Genomic DNA, 20,405 nt, shown 5'->3' with positions numbered 1-20,405 from the left:
GTATGCATCACGCAGTCAACAGGAATTGGAGCTACTTAGGAAGCACAAAAGGAGACATGTCCATGACACAGCTTGACAGTTTCATCAAAATTGATCCCCAAATTTATTAGATGCTTCAGAAATTGCTTTTCTTCCTCTTAAACAGATTAAATTGCTTCATCCTGACAACTCCCCCATCCCAAATGAAGTTATCCAATTGCACCTAAAGGACAAAATTGTGGGTAACTACACCACAGATACAAATGGCATTGCACAATTTTCCTTGGACACATCTAAGCTTACATACCCAAACATCACTTTGAAAGTAAGTTATCCAAAGGCAAGTAGAGAAAAACAAACAAGCAAAAGTATATTGGCTAACTAAGGTTTACATTTATGCTACATTTTATTTTTGGAATAGAAATGGGGGGGGGAATCATGTTAGTTTGAATTTAGAGTGCTACAAAATGGTTAACTATTAAAGAAATAGTCTCTATAAAATAGATAACTATTTTACAAATCCTGAGAAAGTGCAGGCTAGCCTACACATTAAAGTATATAGAGGAAAATTAGCTGAAAATAAGCCACACTTCACTTTTATTGTTGAACTAGAAAGAGAATTGCATTTCTATAGAGGAAAATACTTGTAAAATCTTGTAATCTATTATCATGGATAATGTAAAGAATTTCTCTGCACACATTCAAGAGAGAAGCAACCTAGTATCTTAAATGAGTTAGTAATGACTAAATGTCAAATTTTCCTAGATATTTTTAAAGGACCTCACAGACTTGTGTGTTTGGTAATTGACTATTGTTAGATTAATCTCCTTGCTCTATTTGATAAAAAAGTTTTTTTCACTTTTCAGAAAATTCCATTATGTTATTATTTTCAACATCAACTTATGTATGCATTCATATGTTCTTCATATAACATTGAAAGATACAGTGTATACATACTTGTAAAAACATCACTTTAGTACAGAGCATAGTAAAACAGTGTAATATTACTGAAACAGGATTTAAATAATAAATCATAAAAACAATATAGTGGTGATTCTAGAGTATAACTGGAAAGTTGGATTAGGGAATTCAGTCAGACTTAATGAAGAATGGGCCTGAAATTTTCCTTTAGAGATAGAGCACCATGATGAAAAACCATTTTAGCAATATTCTTTCACTTATCCTTTCTTTTTACCTTAAAATAACTAAATTTGATTTTTTGCCAGGCAACCTACAAGGACAATGAAAATTGCAATGCACGGGGGTGGGTGTTGCCTCGTTACCCACAAGCAGAGTACTTTGTGACCCGATTCTACTCCAGGACTAATAGCTTCCTAAAGATTGTCCCAGAGATGGAAGAACTGAAGTGCAACCAGCAGAAGAAGGTGACAGTGCACTACCTTCTCAACACGGAAGACCTTGAAGACAAAATATATACAGTAAACTTCAATTATTTGGTATGAACTGAAACATTCTGCCCAAACTAGAATTGCTTCTTGACTTTAAAACTTCTTTGAACCTAATGTAAATCCTTTGGCCTAAATATCATGAAAAAGGTCAAAGTAAACATAGAAGAAAAAATTTAACACAACTGAAGTTTTAAAGCTCCCATTTTAAATAAAAAAAATAAATAAATAAAGAGGAACCAGACAGAGGATGTTACCCTAACCTTGATTCACTCCATCATCCTTGCCACTCTTCTTCATAGTTGCCCATTTTTTAAAATACTATCTCTCACTCACATTTTTCTTTCCTTCAGCATTTCCACAAACATTAAAGTATTTTGGACCAGTAAGTCTGGATGCCAAATTATCAGAATGGACACTATATAACTCCACACTAACCCTTAGCTAAGCTGGTGCAGGTGGAGGTACTGGTTGTGGAGAATAGGTCCTAGCAGGGCAGGGTGGGAACTCAGAGAAGTGACTCTACCAACCAGTACAGAAATTCTTCAACATTTCAACAGCAATATTGCCATATGGCTGTGCGAGGAATGTCAAAGAACCTTGGGTGAGAAGCTGAGCCTCTTAACTAGTCTGTACAATAACACTGAAACATCTCCCTGACTTTTGCGTCTCTCTTCCCTGCTGCCACACCCTGCCCATCTCAGTATCCAATAGCTCCCACTCCAGAGGGAGCCCATTTTTAGGTCTGTGGGCAAATTGGTTTATTTCTCATTAGTTTCCCTCTTGAAACAGCTGAAGATCAACCCTTTCCTGCTCTGATAAATCTTTTATGATTACCTCTCCTGATTTCCATTTAAAATAGGAAGTTTGCCTTTCCCTTCCTTCCTTCCTTCCTCCCTCCCTCCCACCCACCCACCCTCCCTCCCTTTTTCCCTCCCTCCCTCCCTTCCTTCCTTCCTTCCTTCCTTCCTTCCTTCCTTCCTTCCTTCCTTCCTTCCTTCCTTTCTCCCTCCCTAAGTCTAAAAATCTAAAGTGATTGTTTTCCAGAGCCATTTGGGTTATTTCAATCTTCTAATAGAAATACATTCTATAACTTCCTGTCTCTATTAAAACAGCCAGCCAGCCCTTCTCTTTTGCCTCCTGTAGGGCCTCGCACTAGCCAGCTGCATTCTGCCCTTTGGCCTTCTCTCCTGCTGACTCATGAGCCTGTTGTTTTTAATGAAAAGCCACATTCTTATCTATCTCAGGAGCCTCTCGCAACTTTTTCCCATTTGTTGTTCATAACCTTCATCTTTCCCTTTTGCTGCCACTGCACCTGCACCACCTGTACCCCCTTTTTCTAGTTGATTCTTCCCATCATTTCTCACTCAGGTGAAGTGAACTTTCCTATTCTCACTGGTAATTCAAGTCTTACTATGTACACTTTCACAGTACATTATTGTTATCTATAGTCACTCTGCTGTCCAAAAGCACACTGGAACTATCACCCCTAACTATAACATTGTATTCATTGATTAACCTCTTGTCATCCCTTCCTCCTTCTTACTCACCCAACCTCTGGCCACCACCATTCTACTCTCAACTTCTATGAGATCAACGTTTTTAGATTCCACGTGAGTGGTATCACACAATACTGGTCTTTCTGCGCCCAGCTTAATTCATTCAATGATCTCCATTTCCTTCCATGTAGCAATAACATGAAAGTCTCTTGATAATGCCTCTGTGAACTGTGTTCCATTAAAAAAAATAAATTTAAGTATAATTCAGGAATTACAAATATGAATGAAGAGTTTTTCATTTGATCATAGGAACTGATTTGGGATATGTAACACTAAATTGTTTTATAGGAAATTTAACCATGAATCTTAAATTCTCTTGAAGATTGTTAATAGGATTGTATGCTCATATACTTGTATCCTGAGTTCACTGGTAAACATTTGCAGTTATGTTGTTCAGACAAGGAAAACAGAAAAATTGTGTAAGTTTATAATTAAGTGAAGTTTGGTTTCTATTTTATAAACTTTGTCATAATATTTTTTTCTCCTAGGTTATTGCAAGAGGTGTAATTGTTCTTCATGGGCAACAGAAAATTGAGAAGAAAGATGCTTGTGAGACCTCTAATTTGAGCATGGGATTTTATGCAAATAGAACATTTTAGTTGGGGCATATTTTATATATATATTTTTTTTCAAGTCACAGCTTTCACATTTTAGGCCTTCTAACCCCAAATCACCCTTGGAGACTATGTAATACATAAAAATAGACAAAATATCAAAGAAAAATGATCAATTAATAAGGATTTATAAAGCTAACTATATTTAAAGCATCATATATGGGAGAGAGCAATTGTTCCTTCTCTTTCTCTTCCAGGAAATACAGTTAAGTATTTGTACACTCAAACAAGAAGGAATAAACAATGAAACAAAATAAAATTTTAGAGTTTGAGGTAATCAGAAATGTCCAACTAGTCCTTCCAGAGCAATTTATGAACTCCTTCTAAAAAGATTCCATAAATTAAATGTGTTAGATTGGGGGAGTCTTATTCAGAGGCAGTGGGTGGGATGTCTAGGAAAATTTCTGCAAGATGATAGTCGACTGTTTTACCAAGACACTTCTTCAGTTTAAGCTTTTCTTTCCCCAGCTATGAAGGGCGTATTTTCCATTCCTATAGATGTTAGTGCCCAGCTAGCTCCTTCTGCAGTTATGCTGGTCTATAGTTTGCATCCTGAAGGAGAAATGATTGCTGACACCACCAGATTCCAAATTGAGAAATGCTTCAAAAATGAGGTGAGGAAAAAGGAGCAAAAGACTCTTTTTCAGATTTGTTCAACTTATTGGAAAACTAAAATGAATTTGAAGTGCATTGGGCTTATAACCCATTTACTCTGAGTTTAAAATGAAATAAAAGCTAGAATGGTAGTTAATATGTTAGACAATCAAAAAGTATCAGGATTAGGCATTCACTTTGGATGTCATTCCTATCCTTCTAAGTTATTGGTGTCATTAGAAGAGTAAATCAGAGAACCCTTCCAACTTGTATGTTTGAAAATTAAAAATAGTCTGAAAGGTGATTCTTCCCAAGTGGTTTGCAATACCTTAACCGCCCCCCCCCCTTTTTGTTTTGTTTTTATTTTCAGGTCAACTTAAAATTTTCTAAAGAAAAAAGTTCACCAGGATCTACTATCAGTCTTCAAATCTCAACTGCTTCAAATTCTCTTTGTGCTCTTTGGGCTATAGATCAAAGTGTATTGCTACTGGGGAATTATGGTCAGCTCTCAGCACAAAGCGTGAGTGAAATTACCTCTATTTATTACCAACTATATAGGGTTATGTTTTTACCTTTAGATATAAATGAGAAACCTTAAATAAACTATGGCACAAAGGAATTTTCTGGAATCCAAGGAAAAAATATTTCAGTTTAGAAATCAGGTCAAATGGACTTTATTTACTAATTATACATATTCTCTCATGCTAAAAGTTAGCTCTACCACTTTTAAAAATGAATTAAAAATTTTTAAATATTATTTTTATCTTTTTAAAAAAATATAATATATATGTATATATACTTCTGTATGTATGTGTGGACATTCTTGTACTATTACTATTATATCTTTATTATAATTTTTGCTATCTGGTAGTGCTAATTTTCTAGTCTTAAAAATTATGTTCACTGCTATGATTTATTGGTTCTTTTATATGAATTTTAAGATCAAATTCTTATTCTCTGCTTAGAAAATGAACTGTTGCAAATTCTTAAAATAATTGCATTGAATATATATGTTTACTTAAGGAGAAGTAACTTCCATATGATCTTGAGATTCCCATCTCTAAATACGCCTTATCTTTTCATTTAATAAATATTGTTCAATCCAGCTTTAAAATATATATATATATAATATATATATACATTATATATATATATATATATATATATATTATATAATATTTGCTGAATGTCTGCTGTTTGACACATACTATATTGAGTGTCTGGTATATGTTATATAATTTTATTCTCAAATAGAATTTATATAATATCCCCATTTTGACAAATGAATAATTTTAGGCTCAGGGAGATTTAACAAATTAACCAAGGGCATTATCTGACAATGTATTTGAATGAGCCATCAAAGAATATTGAGACTTCCCTTTATCTGGAAGTTATTAAAATCCAATTGAGTTTCACCTATCTTTGTTGATTTTATTTCAAAATGATTAAGCCAACCATTATTTAAGTGACTAAATATCATTCAGTCTTTATAGCTCTTCTTCCCGGGTAACTATATGTTACTCATAAGAAAAAGAATTTTAAAAATTGCTTTTTTAAAAAATATATAATTGATTCTCTTCTATCACTCAGGTATATAATCAGTTAAATTACAGGGAACTATATGGCTATTATTTCAAAAGTTTGAACTTAGAAGATGGCCCAGTAGTGCCATGTCTGAAAAACGAACAAATCCTACATAAAGGAATTTATTATGAGCCTGCGTTGGCTGACTTTGGAAGAGATGCTTATGATCTTATGAAGGTAAGATGACTAGCATTAAAATGTTTACTGCATGTGACAATATATAAATAAGTAGAATAAAAATAATAAATGTCCATTGTGTGAATTTTTAGTCCAAGAATTATCAGTCTAATCTATAATTAGTATTAATATCTGAGAACTAATATTTCAAAAATATATTTATAAAAGAACTTATCATTATACATTTGTTATAAATGATAATATTACATGATATAATATTATAAATAATTGATAATGTCATAATATTGCTAAAAGAAAACTAATATCTCAGAGAATTATGTTTTATTGACACAGTGTTGTATGCATTTTATGCTGAGTCTCTAATATAAATACCCCAATATGTTGCTCCTACATCTGTGCCCCAAATTCAAATTCTATTATGTTAAGTTATATACATTTTTGAAGTGTTTACAAGTGAGATATTTTCCCTAGTCTAAGAAATATGTCAAATTCAAAACAGTGACAATATAGTGAAGTAGGAGATGAACTGGGGTCTGGCTAGTTTTTTAGTTTGTTTTCTGTCCTCTCTTATTTAAAGATTTTCCTCATTATCTGTTAATTAGGAAAACAAGACAAAGGTCATTAAATCTAAGAACCTAGGGTAATGGAAAACATAGACCTTAGAAAATAGCTATCTCTAAATATATGACCAGTAGAGATGCAGAAATAAATAAGAGAAAGAAAGAAAAACATCATCAGTTTGAAAAAACTGATCAAAATGAGAGTCTGTACTGTCATATGATATAAAATTGATTTTTATCTTGAAAGGCAATAGGATTAAAAGTCTTCACCAACTCTCATCACCGGAAACCAGTGCTATGTGAGGATCTCAAACATCCAGGCTATGCTGATGAAAATTATTCAAGTGAGTTGTGATATAATGTAAAAGAGAGATGACAGCTTAACAGTCTTGTAATTCATCTAAACTGATCTAGGGCAAGGGGAGAGGATGTTGTTTTGTTCTGTCTTGTTTTATAATTAATTCAATAATTAATTCATAGCAAATGCTAGAAATATAGTGAGAATAAGGTAGGCAGATCTTTATATTCAAAGAGTTTAGACTGAATTTTGGATCATGATAATATATAAATGGCATAATTTCAGATGAACATAAGGGCCCTGATAGCTAATATTTATTGAATGGTTGCTATGTACCAAGCAAGATTTTAAGCATTTTACATATATCAACCAATTTGCTCATCACAGGCTATAGATTAGAAACTGTTATCTCCAATTTGGTAGAGAGAAAATGAAGCAGAGGGAGGAGAAGTAGTTTACCCAATGCCACAGAGAATAAGTGATAGAGATGGGAGTGTGGTCCAGGCATTCTGGTCCCAAGTCATATTATATTATCATTATGTTGGACTCTTTTGAAAAAGTACTGTAAAGAAAATATAAGGGAAGAGAGCAGACCATGAGGATGCTGTTTTAAGTAAGGTAGTCAGCAAAACTCTCTATTAAGAGATAACCTTTGATCAGAAACCTGAAAATTTTCAAGTTCTATATAAAGAAATATCTGCAAATTTTAAATATGAAGACATGATGAAAAAGGAAAACAAGAAAAATACATAAAAATCTTATACAAAATTTTGCTAGTAATCAGGAAAAATGATTAAAAGAACATCAAGAAATCAGTTCACATACATGCTAATAGCAAAAAGAAGAGAAAGAAAAGTCAGATAGCAATAACTGTACAAATGAACAAAATAGGAACACCCCACACACTACAGGAGGGAACCATAAGTCAGCACAGCCATATGTGGGTGAAAATCCTTAAACCAATATGCGTCTACCTTCTAACACAGCCATACACTTCTCAGCATATATACCAAAGGATTTTATTCAAATTCACAAGAAGCAAGAATGTTATGGGATATCTAGCCCATTGTTGTGTGTGCTGCCATAGAATGGAGACAACCCAAGGGGCTTTTACTAAAATGATGGATTAAAATCATGTGGTGACTACATGCTATGGAATATTTTATAGCATTAAGAAACAGGATGAAGGCTGGGAGCAGTGGCCACGCCTGTAATCCCAGGGGCTCCTGAGGCAGAGGCAGAAGGATCCAGAGTTCAAAGCCAGCCTCACAATTTAGCAAGGTGCTAAGCAACTCAGTGACACCCTGTCTCTAATAAAATACAAAACAGGGCTGGGGATGTGCCTCAGTGGTCTAGTGCCCCTGAGTTCAATCCCCAGTACTCTCTCTGCAAAAAGGAAAAAAGAAACAGCAGGGATGTGTTTTAAGACCAATTTTTATGTGGGGAAAAGTAAGAAACATAGTAACATCCAAATTATACTATCATTTGCCTTAGTGAAAAATAGATAAATATTTTTCAAAAATTTTCTATTTGTCAAGTATATATACATATCCAGTATATACATAAAATAACTAGAGTATTAGTGGAGGGAAGAGTTCCTCAGGAAAAAGACAGGGATGATGTTTAGATATTTATATATCATATGTACTAATAATATATTATTTTTATGTTTACTTTCCAAGAAGTAGAAATATGGGCTAAAATTTGCAAATAGAAATAGACACAGATCATAGTCAGCATTCAAGATTATCTCGGTACATCTAAAATAAAGAATCAGGAGACTGTCTAGATGAAAGGCATTTTAAATTTAATATGTACACATGAAACCTCCCATAGAATATGTTCTCATGACTAAGAATTATAAACTTCTGAGCAATATGTATACTTTGAAAGACTATGAAAGTGAACAACAAAAAGAAAGCTATCTTTAAAGCTAAATGGACCATTGAATAATAAGGAAAAGATATTAAAATGAATATTATATTGTTAAGGCATTTAAAAAGATGAAGTGAGCATTGGTGGTAAAAGTCAAAGGAATTTTGGTTTTGTTTTTTGTCTTTTAATTATTTAGTAGGATAAAGTATTTCCATACTAGTTGTGTAGCATATGTTTAAATACAATATAACAAAATATCAATGATTGATGTTTTCAGGGGTGAATTATTTGACTTTTTAATAAGCATTTGTAAAATTTTCACAGGTTTTTTACCGAATATAAGATATAACTAGAAATGGAATTTTAAAGCTTTGTCAAAGATTTTTGTGAGAATTGGATGAGTATTTTAATTAGTTCTAATCAGTTATAAATGACAGCAAATAGAGCACAACTCTTCATTTCTCTGGTTGTGCACAATGTAGATTTGTACCACATGTGCAGTCATACCTGTACCTAGGGGTAATCATGTTCATCTCACTCCACCATCTTTCCTACCCTTATGTCCACTTCCCTTCCCTCTCTCCCCTTGGCCCAATCAAAATTCCTCCATTCTCCCCACCCCCACCCCCATTATGGATCAGCACCCACTTATCAGAGAGAACATTTGGCCTTTGTTTTTGGGGGATTGGCTTACTTCATTTAGCATGATATTCTACAGCTCCATCCATTTACCTGCAAATGCCATAATTTTCTTTTAATGCTGAGTAATATTCCATTGTGTATATATACCATAGTTTCTTTATCCATTCATCTATTGAAGGGTATCTATGTTGGTTCCACAGTTTAGCCATTGTGAATTTTGCAGCTATAAACTGAAGTGGCTATGTCCCTATGGTATGCTGTTTTTAAGTCCTTTGGGTATAGACTGAGGAGTGGGATAGTTGGGTCAAATGGCAGTTCCATTCCAAGTTTTCTAAGGATTCACAATACTGCTTTCCAGACTGGTTGTACAAATTTACAGTCCCACCAGCAATGTATGACTGTGCCTTGTCATATAGGAAAAGTGCTTTCAATCCTGAGACATAGCAGTACTTCTGTAAGTGATGACTGCTATTATTATTAAATACTGCCCACAAAATATAATCCCATGTATTATGATATGAAGTTTGGGATATGAAATAACTAATAATTTGCTGCCTTCCTCCAAATATGTTGTATTTTATTCTATTAAGACTTGTAAATTTATAAATAACAATTTTGTGTATTTATGGGGAACAATTGGATGTTTCAGTACAAGCATGGATTGTGAAATGATCAAATCAGGTTAATTAACATACCTTTTGCCTTAAGTATTTATAATTTCTTTATGGTAAGAACATTTAACATCTTCTCCTTTACCTGGTGCTGAAGAACTACTATCAGAATCATATTCTGATCGTGCTCTTGGTGGATCTTATACTGAAACACTGAGGAAATCATTTCCTGAAACATGGGTGTGGAGTCTTATTACAACTGAGTGAGTTTTTAAATTACTATTATTTTTTTCTTCATTTAAATTTTTTTGGTCTGAGTGAAAATATCCATTGTCCTTCACAAAATGAGCGTGCCCTAAAGAGTAAAAATTAAGGGAGTGTGTCAAAATTCTGCCAAACCTGTGATAGGTTTCCACTAAATTCTCTTTTCTTCCTTTTACTTTCTCATTTCTTTCATTTATTTACTTATTTTTCTTACTCTGTTACTTTTTGTCATTTACTTTTATAAGAACTTGACTCTGTTGGAAAGAAAGTTTTATATAAAATAGTCTGGAATTTTGGTTTTTGTTGTGTAACATGGTGAACATGACACTCATCAAGTACACATGGATATAAGGGAAACAGGAGAAAGAAGAGGAACTAAAATGCTAAGGAATCAAAAAGGGCAACAAAGAAGAAATAATGAAAAGGAGGAAGAAAGGGACAAAGGGAGGTTGAGAAAAATGAATTTCTAAACAGCACCCAAAAAATTAAAGTACAAGGCTAGTGTACACATTTTAAACTTGAAAACCACTTATGTGACTCATATTTCTATGCTTATCATTAAAAGTAGACTAAACTAATCCTTAAATTATATATTCTGTGTAAATTAAATGAGTCCTTAATTACATGTATCCCGCTCACCCAACATTTCTAAATGCTTGAGTGTTTGAGACCATTCATGGTGTCCACTAATAACAAAGATAAAAATATACTCAGATAAAACCATCCTAGTATTTTATAAGAAAGTGAGAGATTTGTGTCTATGTCAAGTATTTTAGTAGTTTTTTTAATTTGGTAGGAATTGTAAGCAAAAATATACCTTCAAAAATATGTAGAGTTAAAAGGATGAGATCACAAATCTTAAAAAACAGAGTAGAAGCAAAGATAACAGTACTACAATAGGAGCATCTAATGCTCAGAAAACAAATACCTGATTTTGAGCTTCTTTATAGATAATGTGTAACATGAAGCAAACAGAGTAAGAATAGAATAAAAAGAAGATTTGCTTACTGTAGTTTAGTAGCATTGAACTGTCAAAGGAAAGTCCATAAACATTTGAGTGGATGGGATAAAGTGATTATATGGTGACAGTTCCTCTCTTCAGTGTTATCTGAATCTCCTCTTTTAGCTCCACAGGAATAGCCAACCTTGGTCTGACGGTTCCCGACACCATTACACAGTGGAAGGCCAGTGGATTCTGCATGAATGACAAAGCTGGATTTGGCATCTCTCCAACCATCTCCCTGACAGCTTTTCAGCCCTTCTTTGTTTCCCTCACTTTACCCTATTCAGTGGTTCAAGGAGAAGCATTCACTCTAAAAGCCAATGTGTTCAACTATCTGAACAAAAGTGTTCAGGTACTAACTTAAGACTTCTTAGTCATATATATATATATATATATATATATATATATATATATATATATATATACCTTAGTAATAATATGCCTTTCCAGGTATGTCCTCCCTACTTTTGAGCATATTAAATAGCTTTACCAACATTTTAGTGTGGAGTTTAGAAATACAAATTACCATACCTGGGTGACTGTGTGAAAATAAAATAATTTAAGACAAGGTTTATGAAGTAAGTCATCTGTTTGTGAGAGGAAGATGGATGGGAAGATTAAATGAGGAGATATGTGGCACCTCTATTTCTTCAACATATTCAAGAATTTTACACACAAGTCCCTCTGAAACAGAAGGATTTACAAAATTAGTAAGCTGGATATTATTAAATTGGAATTTCAATTGCTTGCCTTTCACCTTTGGATTACCTGAGGATATACAGAATATATGAGATTGTAGTAGCTTTGTGGACTTTTGACATCTGGAAGGTGGCTTCAAAACCAAATAGCAATTTCATATTAGAAAAAAGCTCAGACATTTAAACCTGGGTTCATGTCTTAGTTTTAATAGATTCTAGTTCTGTTGCTTTGAACAAAGTACAACCTTTTTTAGTCTCAGATTAGGAATGTGTAAAATTATGTTAATAATAGCAATTTCACTGCGTTTTTATGAGCATTGAATGAAATAATATTAATAGTCTTGCACAAAACAATGCCGATAGGCATTGGATTTATCTTCCTCACCCCAGTCAGAATGGCAGTCATCAAAAATACAAGTAATAACAAATGCTGGAGAGGACATGGAAAAAAAAGGAACACTTTTACACTATTGGTGGGAATGTAAATTAGTACAACAACTATGAAAATCAGTATAGAGGTTCCTCAAAAGACTAGGCATGGAAGCACCATATGACCCAGCTACACCACTCCTTGGAATTTATCCTGAAGAATTAAAGTCATCATACTACAGTGATACATGAATGCCCATGTTACAGCAGCACAATTCACAATAGGTAAACTATGGAACCAACCTAGGTGTCCATCAACAAGTGAATGGATAAAGAAAATGTGTTACATATATACAACAGACATAATAAAATCATGTCATTTGGATGGAATTTGAGACCATTTTGTCACTCCTTTATTGATATCCATTTATTGGGTCAAAGTCACCAAACAATAGGTACAGCATGATGTATTCAGAATGCCAAGTAATATAAATAATCAACATACTTTTACTTTAACTGATACTATTTACTGAAAAGAATAAAGAGGGTTGTATGTATTGTTCAGTAGTAGAGTACTTGTCTGACACGTGCAAACCCCTTGGTTCAATCCTTGGGAAAAATAAAGATAAAATTGGAAAATAAATCATAAATATCTATTTAGTTTATCAGGATGCAGTATTGAGTAATAGTCATCTTTAGAAAAAAATAAGAGCATTTTTTATAATCAAGAAAGTTTCTATTTGCTTTTCTGTGAGACTGAATTGGAATATACTGCTCTAGATATTCTGTATATGTTATGTTATGAAACCAAGATTCATAAGAGCTTATGTTAATTTATGTGATCAAAACATCAACTTATTTTGCTGCAGATCTCTAAAGAAATGTCTTGTTTAGTCACTAGTGCATTGATTGCTTTTTTCAAAATAATTAGTCAGAAAGTGCCAAAGGTCAAATTATAATAATTATGTAATGAGATTTTGAAGGTTTCCCCATGGTTTGGAAACCATTCTTCCCACAGCAGAATGTGAAATGGGAGAAATTTAACTTATCAGGCATGTACGACTATATTATGTTTACATATGGAAAAGACTAAATCTTTTTCTATATTTTTTGCCAATGTGTCCTTCACAGATAAATACTGTACTAAAAGCATCTAGTTTTTACCAAGCCAGATTTCTCTCAACCAAGGATGAAAATGATTATATCAATAGCAATGAAAAAAAGTCCTTTACTTGGCTGGTTACCCCACATAAGCTCGGTAAGATTTTATGTAAGACATACTTTTATATAAGATATGCTTTTATATTCTTTTATAATGCTCCTAAGGGTTTGTTATACTATTTCTCTACTATAACAAATTTACCCATTTCATAGTACCACCATCCATTCTCCTATTCCTACTACAGCGTACAGCGCTCTCTCTCTCTCTCTCTCTCTCTCTCTCTATATATATATATATATATATATATATACACACACATACACACACACTTAGTTGTATTTGAACACAATATCTTTATTTTATTTATTTATTTTTATGTGGTATCAAACCCAGCACCTCACACGTGTTAGTACCACTGAGCCATAACCCCAGCCCCTACAATACTCTTCTATCACCTAAATCCAATATATCTGGGGATAGGAGTAGGGAGTTGAATCAATTTCTGACTTTAAAATTTCCTGTTTTCTAGCAATTCTCAATTTAAAGTTCTGTACAATTTCAATTACTTTTACAATTTGCCTCAACTTAGATCCCAAAATGATCACTGCTTCCTTGAATCTTCATTCAAATGACTCTGCCATTCACATTTCTTGCCATTTCAGGTACAATCAATATCACCATTACAACTAAAACCCTGCAGAGGAGTAGCTATGCCAACAGGTCATCCATGGGTCAGGATATTGGTTGGAAGGATACATTAATCAAACCACTGCTGGTAGAGGTATGATCTTAATGGAAAACTGTGGTCCTTCATGTTTATTGCAGCACTGTTTGTAATAGCTAAGAGGTGGAATCAACCTAGGTGCTCCTCAAAAGGGGAATAGATAAAGAAAATGTGGTTTATATCCACAATGGAGAATTATTCAGTCATAAAGAAAAATGGAATCATTTCATTTGAAGAAAAATAGGTGTAATTGGAGGAGAACATGTTATGTGAAATAAGCCAGATATAGAAAGACAAGTACTATATACTCTTTCTTATATGAAAAAGTTAAAAATGTTGATTTGAAAGTAGTGATTACTAGAGATCGGGAAACACAAGGAATAAATATGAGGATAGAAAAAGGGAGGTTATATTTGCTCACAGTGTATATCACATTTATGCATGGAAATGTCACACCAAACCTCATAATTATGTGCAATCAATGTGTGGTAATTAAAAAAAAAAGAAAGAAAGAAACTTAACGGGCTTTGAGGAGAAGCCTACTTGTATTTCAACATTTTTTCTTCATAAATAGATATTAAGTAGATGTTTCAAAATTCATAGAAACAGGTTTTATTCACTTATATAACAATACAGCACAATATTTTAATAAAATATTTGGGACAAAAGGCCAGAGATAGCCATTTATTCCATTCCGTAAAGAGAACATTTGCAAACAATGTTTATTATTCTTGAAATTGAGCAACAGAATTTTGGAGATTGAAGGATTTTTGAGAAAATTCTTGCCTTCAGTTTTTGTAACACTCAGCTTCTTTTATAGCATGCAAAATAAAAATTTCATTTCAGCATTATCTTGGACTTAAAAATTCATATATTCATTACCTGTTACAAATTTTTCAGAATGGTTTATTTATATATTATTAATAATTTACAAATGTTCTGAAATTACTTGAAACATGAAATTAAGTATAACTACCCTCTCTTCTTTCAACAATTAGCCCGAAGGTATTAAAAAGGAGGTGACACAAGGCTCACTTATTTGCACAAATGGTAAGTAGATATCTTTACACAGGCTTTCTGACATGGCAATGTTGAATGACACCTCCATTTGTCTTTGGGGATTATTCTTTTTTATCTCTAATATGTGGCTACTGGGAAAAATTAAGTTACTTTCAAAAATAAAAGTTTAACATCCTATGTATCAAGGTAATTGTAAAACTTTTAGGTCTTCCTTATTTCCTACACCATAAATCAAAAACCAGAGCATCCTAATTTTATTTAATTCTTAATTCTACTCCTGAATTTCTTTCCATCTAACCCTGATTCTTTCATCAAAATACTCATGATTACAAATGTTCTGTCCAAAGACCACCAACAGGGTAGAATGATCTCTAACTACTTCAAATACATAGCTTCTAGGACCTTCTCTTGTCAACCTATCTCGGAGCCAAATTATGGTAAGTCTTTTTTTCTAACTACTACATCACCAGAGATTTACTTACCCAGAGGTTTGACTCATATCTATTGTCTACATATCTTTCCATTTCACCAAATTCAACAACTAGCTTGCCATATAAATAACAGAGTACAACAAATATTTTTCTATTATCTAACTTATTTTTCAGTGGCTGCTATTTTTTTGTTTCCTTATTTGTTTGAATGTTAAAAATGCAAAATTCTTCTAATCAGAGAAGCCAAAAGTCTCATTTTATTTTCTAATATCTTATCACCTCAAGGAGTATACTCAGGTAGTAGAGCACTGTAGCACCTGTGTAGAAATTATATTGACCCTGAATTCAAAAAGCCTGGATCCAAGCTAGATGTTCTCTTAATTTTTTTTCTGATTGCTTTATAGTTATGAATAAGCAATAAGAAGATATTAAGTAATTTATTAATAATATATAAATTATAATATAAAACTCCTGGTTTTTAAAACAAATGAGAGTTCTGAGTTAATTGATGAACTTTTGTGTTTCTTAGGATCCACAGTATCCCAAACAATAACATTCACTTCACCAGAAAATCTTGTGAAAGATTCACTGAGGGTTTATTGGTCTGTTCTTGGTAAGTCTGAAATACTATGAGATGAGGAAATTATACATAGGTTTAGAAGAGGAAGAAAAAGCATTCCTATTTTTGCCCTGGTTCTATTTGTTAGCTTGTCATCTATTTGGGTTCCATATCTATCCTTCTGATTTTATGATTGATATTGATATATCTGACTAGATATTCAACTACACTCAGAAATCAATTGTCAGAAACTCTAAAACATCTTCATTTTTCTGGCTCTTACCTTTCCCTTTTTTAACTGAGATAGAGTCTAGCAATATTGCCCAGGGTTGGCAATCCTCCTGCCTCAGCCTTCTGAATAGCTGAGATTACAGATTGGCGCCACCAAACCCCAGCCTCTTTCCTTTTTATAAAGGTCATTGTAACTCTGGTACATACAATTTAGTCTCTCTATTGATCTTTCCATCTGGTGTCTCAATTAAAGACCACCACAGTAAAGAATAGTTCTGATGTGCTCTCAGAAACTAGTGATTTTCAGAACATATCATGTAGGGCTAGTAAACATTGGTATTTCACTCCTTTTGATTGGAATTATAATACTGAGGCCAAAGCAAATAACATTCCACACAAAGGTAGTGGTTCTTGCAGGCCAATGATCGCGGGCAGACAAAGCCTTTTATTTCACTCTGCAGGCTCTATAAACATACATCTTCAAATAAATGCAAGATCTTGAGGCTAATCAATAACAACTAATAAATACTTTTGGACATATGCTCAAGGTAGTTTTAAAATGGAGATCTGAGGGATTCAGTGGAAGGGCTCCGCACTCCATGTGGCATTATGGTTAATCCTCTTGTTGTCAAAGAAAAAGGGTGGTCTAGAAAAGTGCTCATGAGCAAAACAAGTCAAATCAAGAACATCCTCCAACCTCCAACATCAAAACCCAAAACATGGGGGCTTAGCTGAGCTTACACTTTAGGCAAATCACTCTCATCCTTAAAACTATGCCCTAACAATAGATTGAAAGCATAATTATATTCATGGCAATCACCCCAAAGCATTCCATGAACTTATTTGTAAATAGTTTAATTTATTAAAATGGTGTTGAATTTACTTTGCTAGTATTTTGTTGAAGATTTTTGGGTTTATGTTCAGCAAAGTTACTGACCTACAGTTTTCTCTTCTTGAGTAAATGCTGGCCACTAAAACAAGTCTGGGAATGGACCATCCTCTTTAATGTCTTGAAAGAATTTAAGAAAAATTGGTTTAATTATTCTTTAAATATTTAATTGAATTCACTGTTTAGCCATTTGGTCCTGAGCTTTTATTTGTTTGGAGACTTTTTTATTTGTCAATCTTATTACAATTATTGTTCATATTTTCTATTTCTTCATGATTCAATCTTGGCAAGTTGTTAATTTCTTCTAGGTCATTTAATTCATTGGCATATAATTATTCAAAATAGTTTTTATGGATTCTATATATTGCTGAGGGCCATTGCTAAGTAAGAATGACGCATGGCATGACCCAGGTCATTTGCAGTGTCATTGCATGTAAGGTGACCTTGCTCAAGGATCAGGGTGGATCTGGGTTTAGGGCGGATCCGGGTTTAGGGCGTTCCCGGTTTAGGACAATCCGGGTTTAGGGCGGTTCCAGGTTTAAGGTGTACCCTGCTGGGAATAGGGCGTATCCTGCTGCCTCAGGCGCCCTGCTCGTTGAGTTCCCCTTGAGTTCTCGTTGAGTTCTCCTGGGATTCAGAGAGTATTTGGGATTTTGCCCAGAACGTGATTGGGGCCCGGAACGTGGATTTCCTGAGAACGTGTGTAGAGTGCTGGTGACAGTTCGAGAATAAAGAGTTGCTGTTTGAATCTACAAGGCTGTGTGGTGGCTTGTGATTTTGTGCCCAGCCAGACTGCGGCAGTATATCTCTGTGACATCCATTCTAGTGTCTTCTTTTTTGCTTTAAAATCTCTCTGATCTTATTTATTTGAGCCTTCTCTCTTTCTACTCAGTCTAGGTAAGGATTTGTCAATTTTTATTTATCCTTTCAAACAACCTGCTGCAAGTTTTTTCTATAATTGTTTTTTAAGTCTTTATTTCGGTTCTGATAATTTATTTTCTGCCTTCTGTTGGACTTAGTTCTCTTTGTAGTCCCTTCAGGTGTAAAGTTAGTCTGTTTATTTGACATCTTTTATTTTTCTTAATGTAGGCATTTATTGTTATAAACTTTCCTCTTCAGCTACTTTACTATATCCATAAGTTTCTTGTGGTATGTTTCCATTTCTCTTTTTCTCAAGATTTTTTGTTTTCTTTTGATTTCTTCTTTGACTCATTAGTTGCTCATAAGTGTGTATTTAATTTCCACAGATTTGTGCCTTTTGTAATTTTCCTTCTGTTGTTGATTTCTAGTTTCATATGATTTTCATCAGAACAGATGCTTGATGTGATTTTAATCTGTAGACTGTGTGCTTTGCTGTAACAGAGCACAGCAGATAAGAAAATTGACTCTCACAGAAGGCTACCTAGATTTGAATCCCAGATTTACCACTTGCTGTATCATTTTGGACAAGTTTCTAAACCTCTCTGTGCCTCATTTCTCATTGTCCCTTAAATGAACTTAATAATATCACTTACTTCATAAGCTTGTTATAAAAATTAAAATAAGATGCATAGATACATCCAGATACATAGTCAGGCTATGGAAGTGCTAGGAATTGACAGGAAGTGTGTTAGGGAAGGGACTGAGTCCAGGAACTCTGAATCCATATTGATTTGGCTTATTCCTGACTCTGTTGCATCTTTTATGAATGATGGTGGAAATACTTTTAGCCTTCTCTGCCTCTATTTCTTCATAGATAGGAGCTGTAGTATCTATTTATGTTATTGTTCTAGGGATTGAATGAATTAGTGTGAGTAAAGTGCTCAGAAGAGTATCTGCTACATGTTTCATAGATGCTCAATTGGGGGGCCACATTTTGTCTCTTTTGATTGATGAAGGGTCTGATATTTTCTACTTCATCTTGGGACCTCTTAGGACTTTTGATTCCCACAATCTTTTTAGTTCTTTTTCTCTTGACTGTGCTGCTTGGGATAACAATTTCCCCCCTTACTTCTGTAAATAGTGCCTTAAATTATCTTGCTAATTTTATGGTATGGCCTCAACAAACAGAAAAAAGAGAAAGCTCCAATAATATTTTAAAAATAGTTATCATGAATATACATAACACAGAAATATTGAGAATAAACTAATTTTATTTATTTACCAATTTTTATGAAGCACATCATATTGACTTGATTGTCTTTTCAGGAGACATTCTGGGTTCTATCATGCAAAACTTACAGAATTTTCTCCAGATGCCTTTTGGGTGTGGAGAACAGAATATGGCCTTATTTGCTCCTAATATTTACATCTTGGACTATTTGAATCAAACTGAACAACTCACAGAAGAGATAAAATCCAAGGCTATTGGATATTTGACCACAGGTGAAACATTTAAAAGCGCTATTTTGTTTATCCAAGTTAAATCTCTGAATCCCAGCTGTTTTGCTTATTAAGTACATAAATGTACATACACATATATACATACATATATATGTATATATGCCTATACATGTATATATTTATCCACATGTAATAAACATAACTATTCAATTAATCAAATTTTCCTTCTGGACAATTGCTTCTAAACTGAAAAATAGTAACTCTTTTCTTATTTTAGGATATCAGAGGCAGATGTCTTATAAACACTCAGATGGATCATATAGTACCTTTGGACATGAAGATCAACAAAAAAATACATGGTTTGAATTTATTATTTATATCAGCAGTGAACTAGATATTTCAAAATATGTCTACTTTTAAATGGATTTTGGAGATTTTCTAAAAAGTATGGGTCCTGTCCTCCAAAGTATCCACATTATTTTAATAGGACTCTTGAGCTCTTTGGTTAAACATTTATGGAATTTCTATCTTTTACTTACCAAAAGAATGAATAGCAAATAAGCAAATCATTAGACAATACACAGTCACTCAGTGGGACAAAATAAGGGATGGGAAATCACACTTATTATATAGCAAATTATTCCAATTGAAACATTAACATCTTCCAACTCACCTTCAAAGATAGGGCCAACATTGCTTGTGCTGACTTGTGATACTACTCAGAAATCATGTTGTATAGACATGTACTCTCTTAATGGCAAATGAAAAAAAAAAACCACTAATTTGATTAGAATAATAGTTGCCAAAAATAGTGCAATAAGAACCAATACAAAATAAATTAAGCATAGGTTGTGTTTTTATTGTAATATTATT

General features: G+C 33.4%; 1 protein-coding gene across 1 annotated transcript in view; it reads left to right on the top strand.

Annotated features, from left to right (window-relative positions):
• Positions 1-20,405, top strand: part of LOC124095079 (ovostatin-like) — a 70,780-nt gene that overhangs the window by 36,769 nt on the left and 13,606 nt on the right. The window contains exons 11-24 of the mRNA XM_058580497.1: positions 146-304; positions 1,206-1,436; positions 3,433-3,493; positions 4,027-4,172; positions 5,743-5,913; positions 6,682-6,778; positions 9,982-10,123; positions 11,251-11,479; positions 13,326-13,452; positions 14,019-14,137; positions 15,079-15,130; positions 16,061-16,144; positions 19,398-19,574; positions 19,810-19,891. Coding sequence (XP_058436480.1) covers positions 146-304; positions 1,206-1,436; positions 3,433-3,493; positions 4,027-4,172; positions 5,743-5,913; positions 6,682-6,778; positions 9,982-10,123; positions 11,251-11,479; positions 13,326-13,452; positions 14,019-14,137; positions 15,079-15,130; positions 16,061-16,144; positions 19,398-19,574; positions 19,810-19,891 — 1,877 coding nt within the window. The remainder of the gene's footprint in view (positions 1-145; positions 305-1,205; positions 1,437-3,432; positions 3,494-4,026; positions 4,173-5,742; positions 5,914-6,681; positions 6,779-9,981; positions 10,124-11,250; positions 11,480-13,325; positions 13,453-14,018; positions 14,138-15,078; positions 15,131-16,060; positions 16,145-19,397; positions 19,575-19,809; positions 19,892-20,405) is intronic.

This window comes from Marmota monax, unplaced genomic scaffold (genome assembly GCF_021218885.2).
Source record: "Marmota monax isolate L192 unplaced genomic scaffold, Marmota_monax_Labrador192_F-V1.1 WCK01_AAM20220418_F8-fsc00315, whole genome shotgun sequence".
Taxonomy (NCBI): domain Eukaryota; kingdom Metazoa; phylum Chordata; class Mammalia; order Rodentia; family Sciuridae; genus Marmota; species Marmota monax.
Note: the sequence above shows the minus strand (reverse complement) of the source record. Positions and strands in the feature narration are given on the sequence as shown.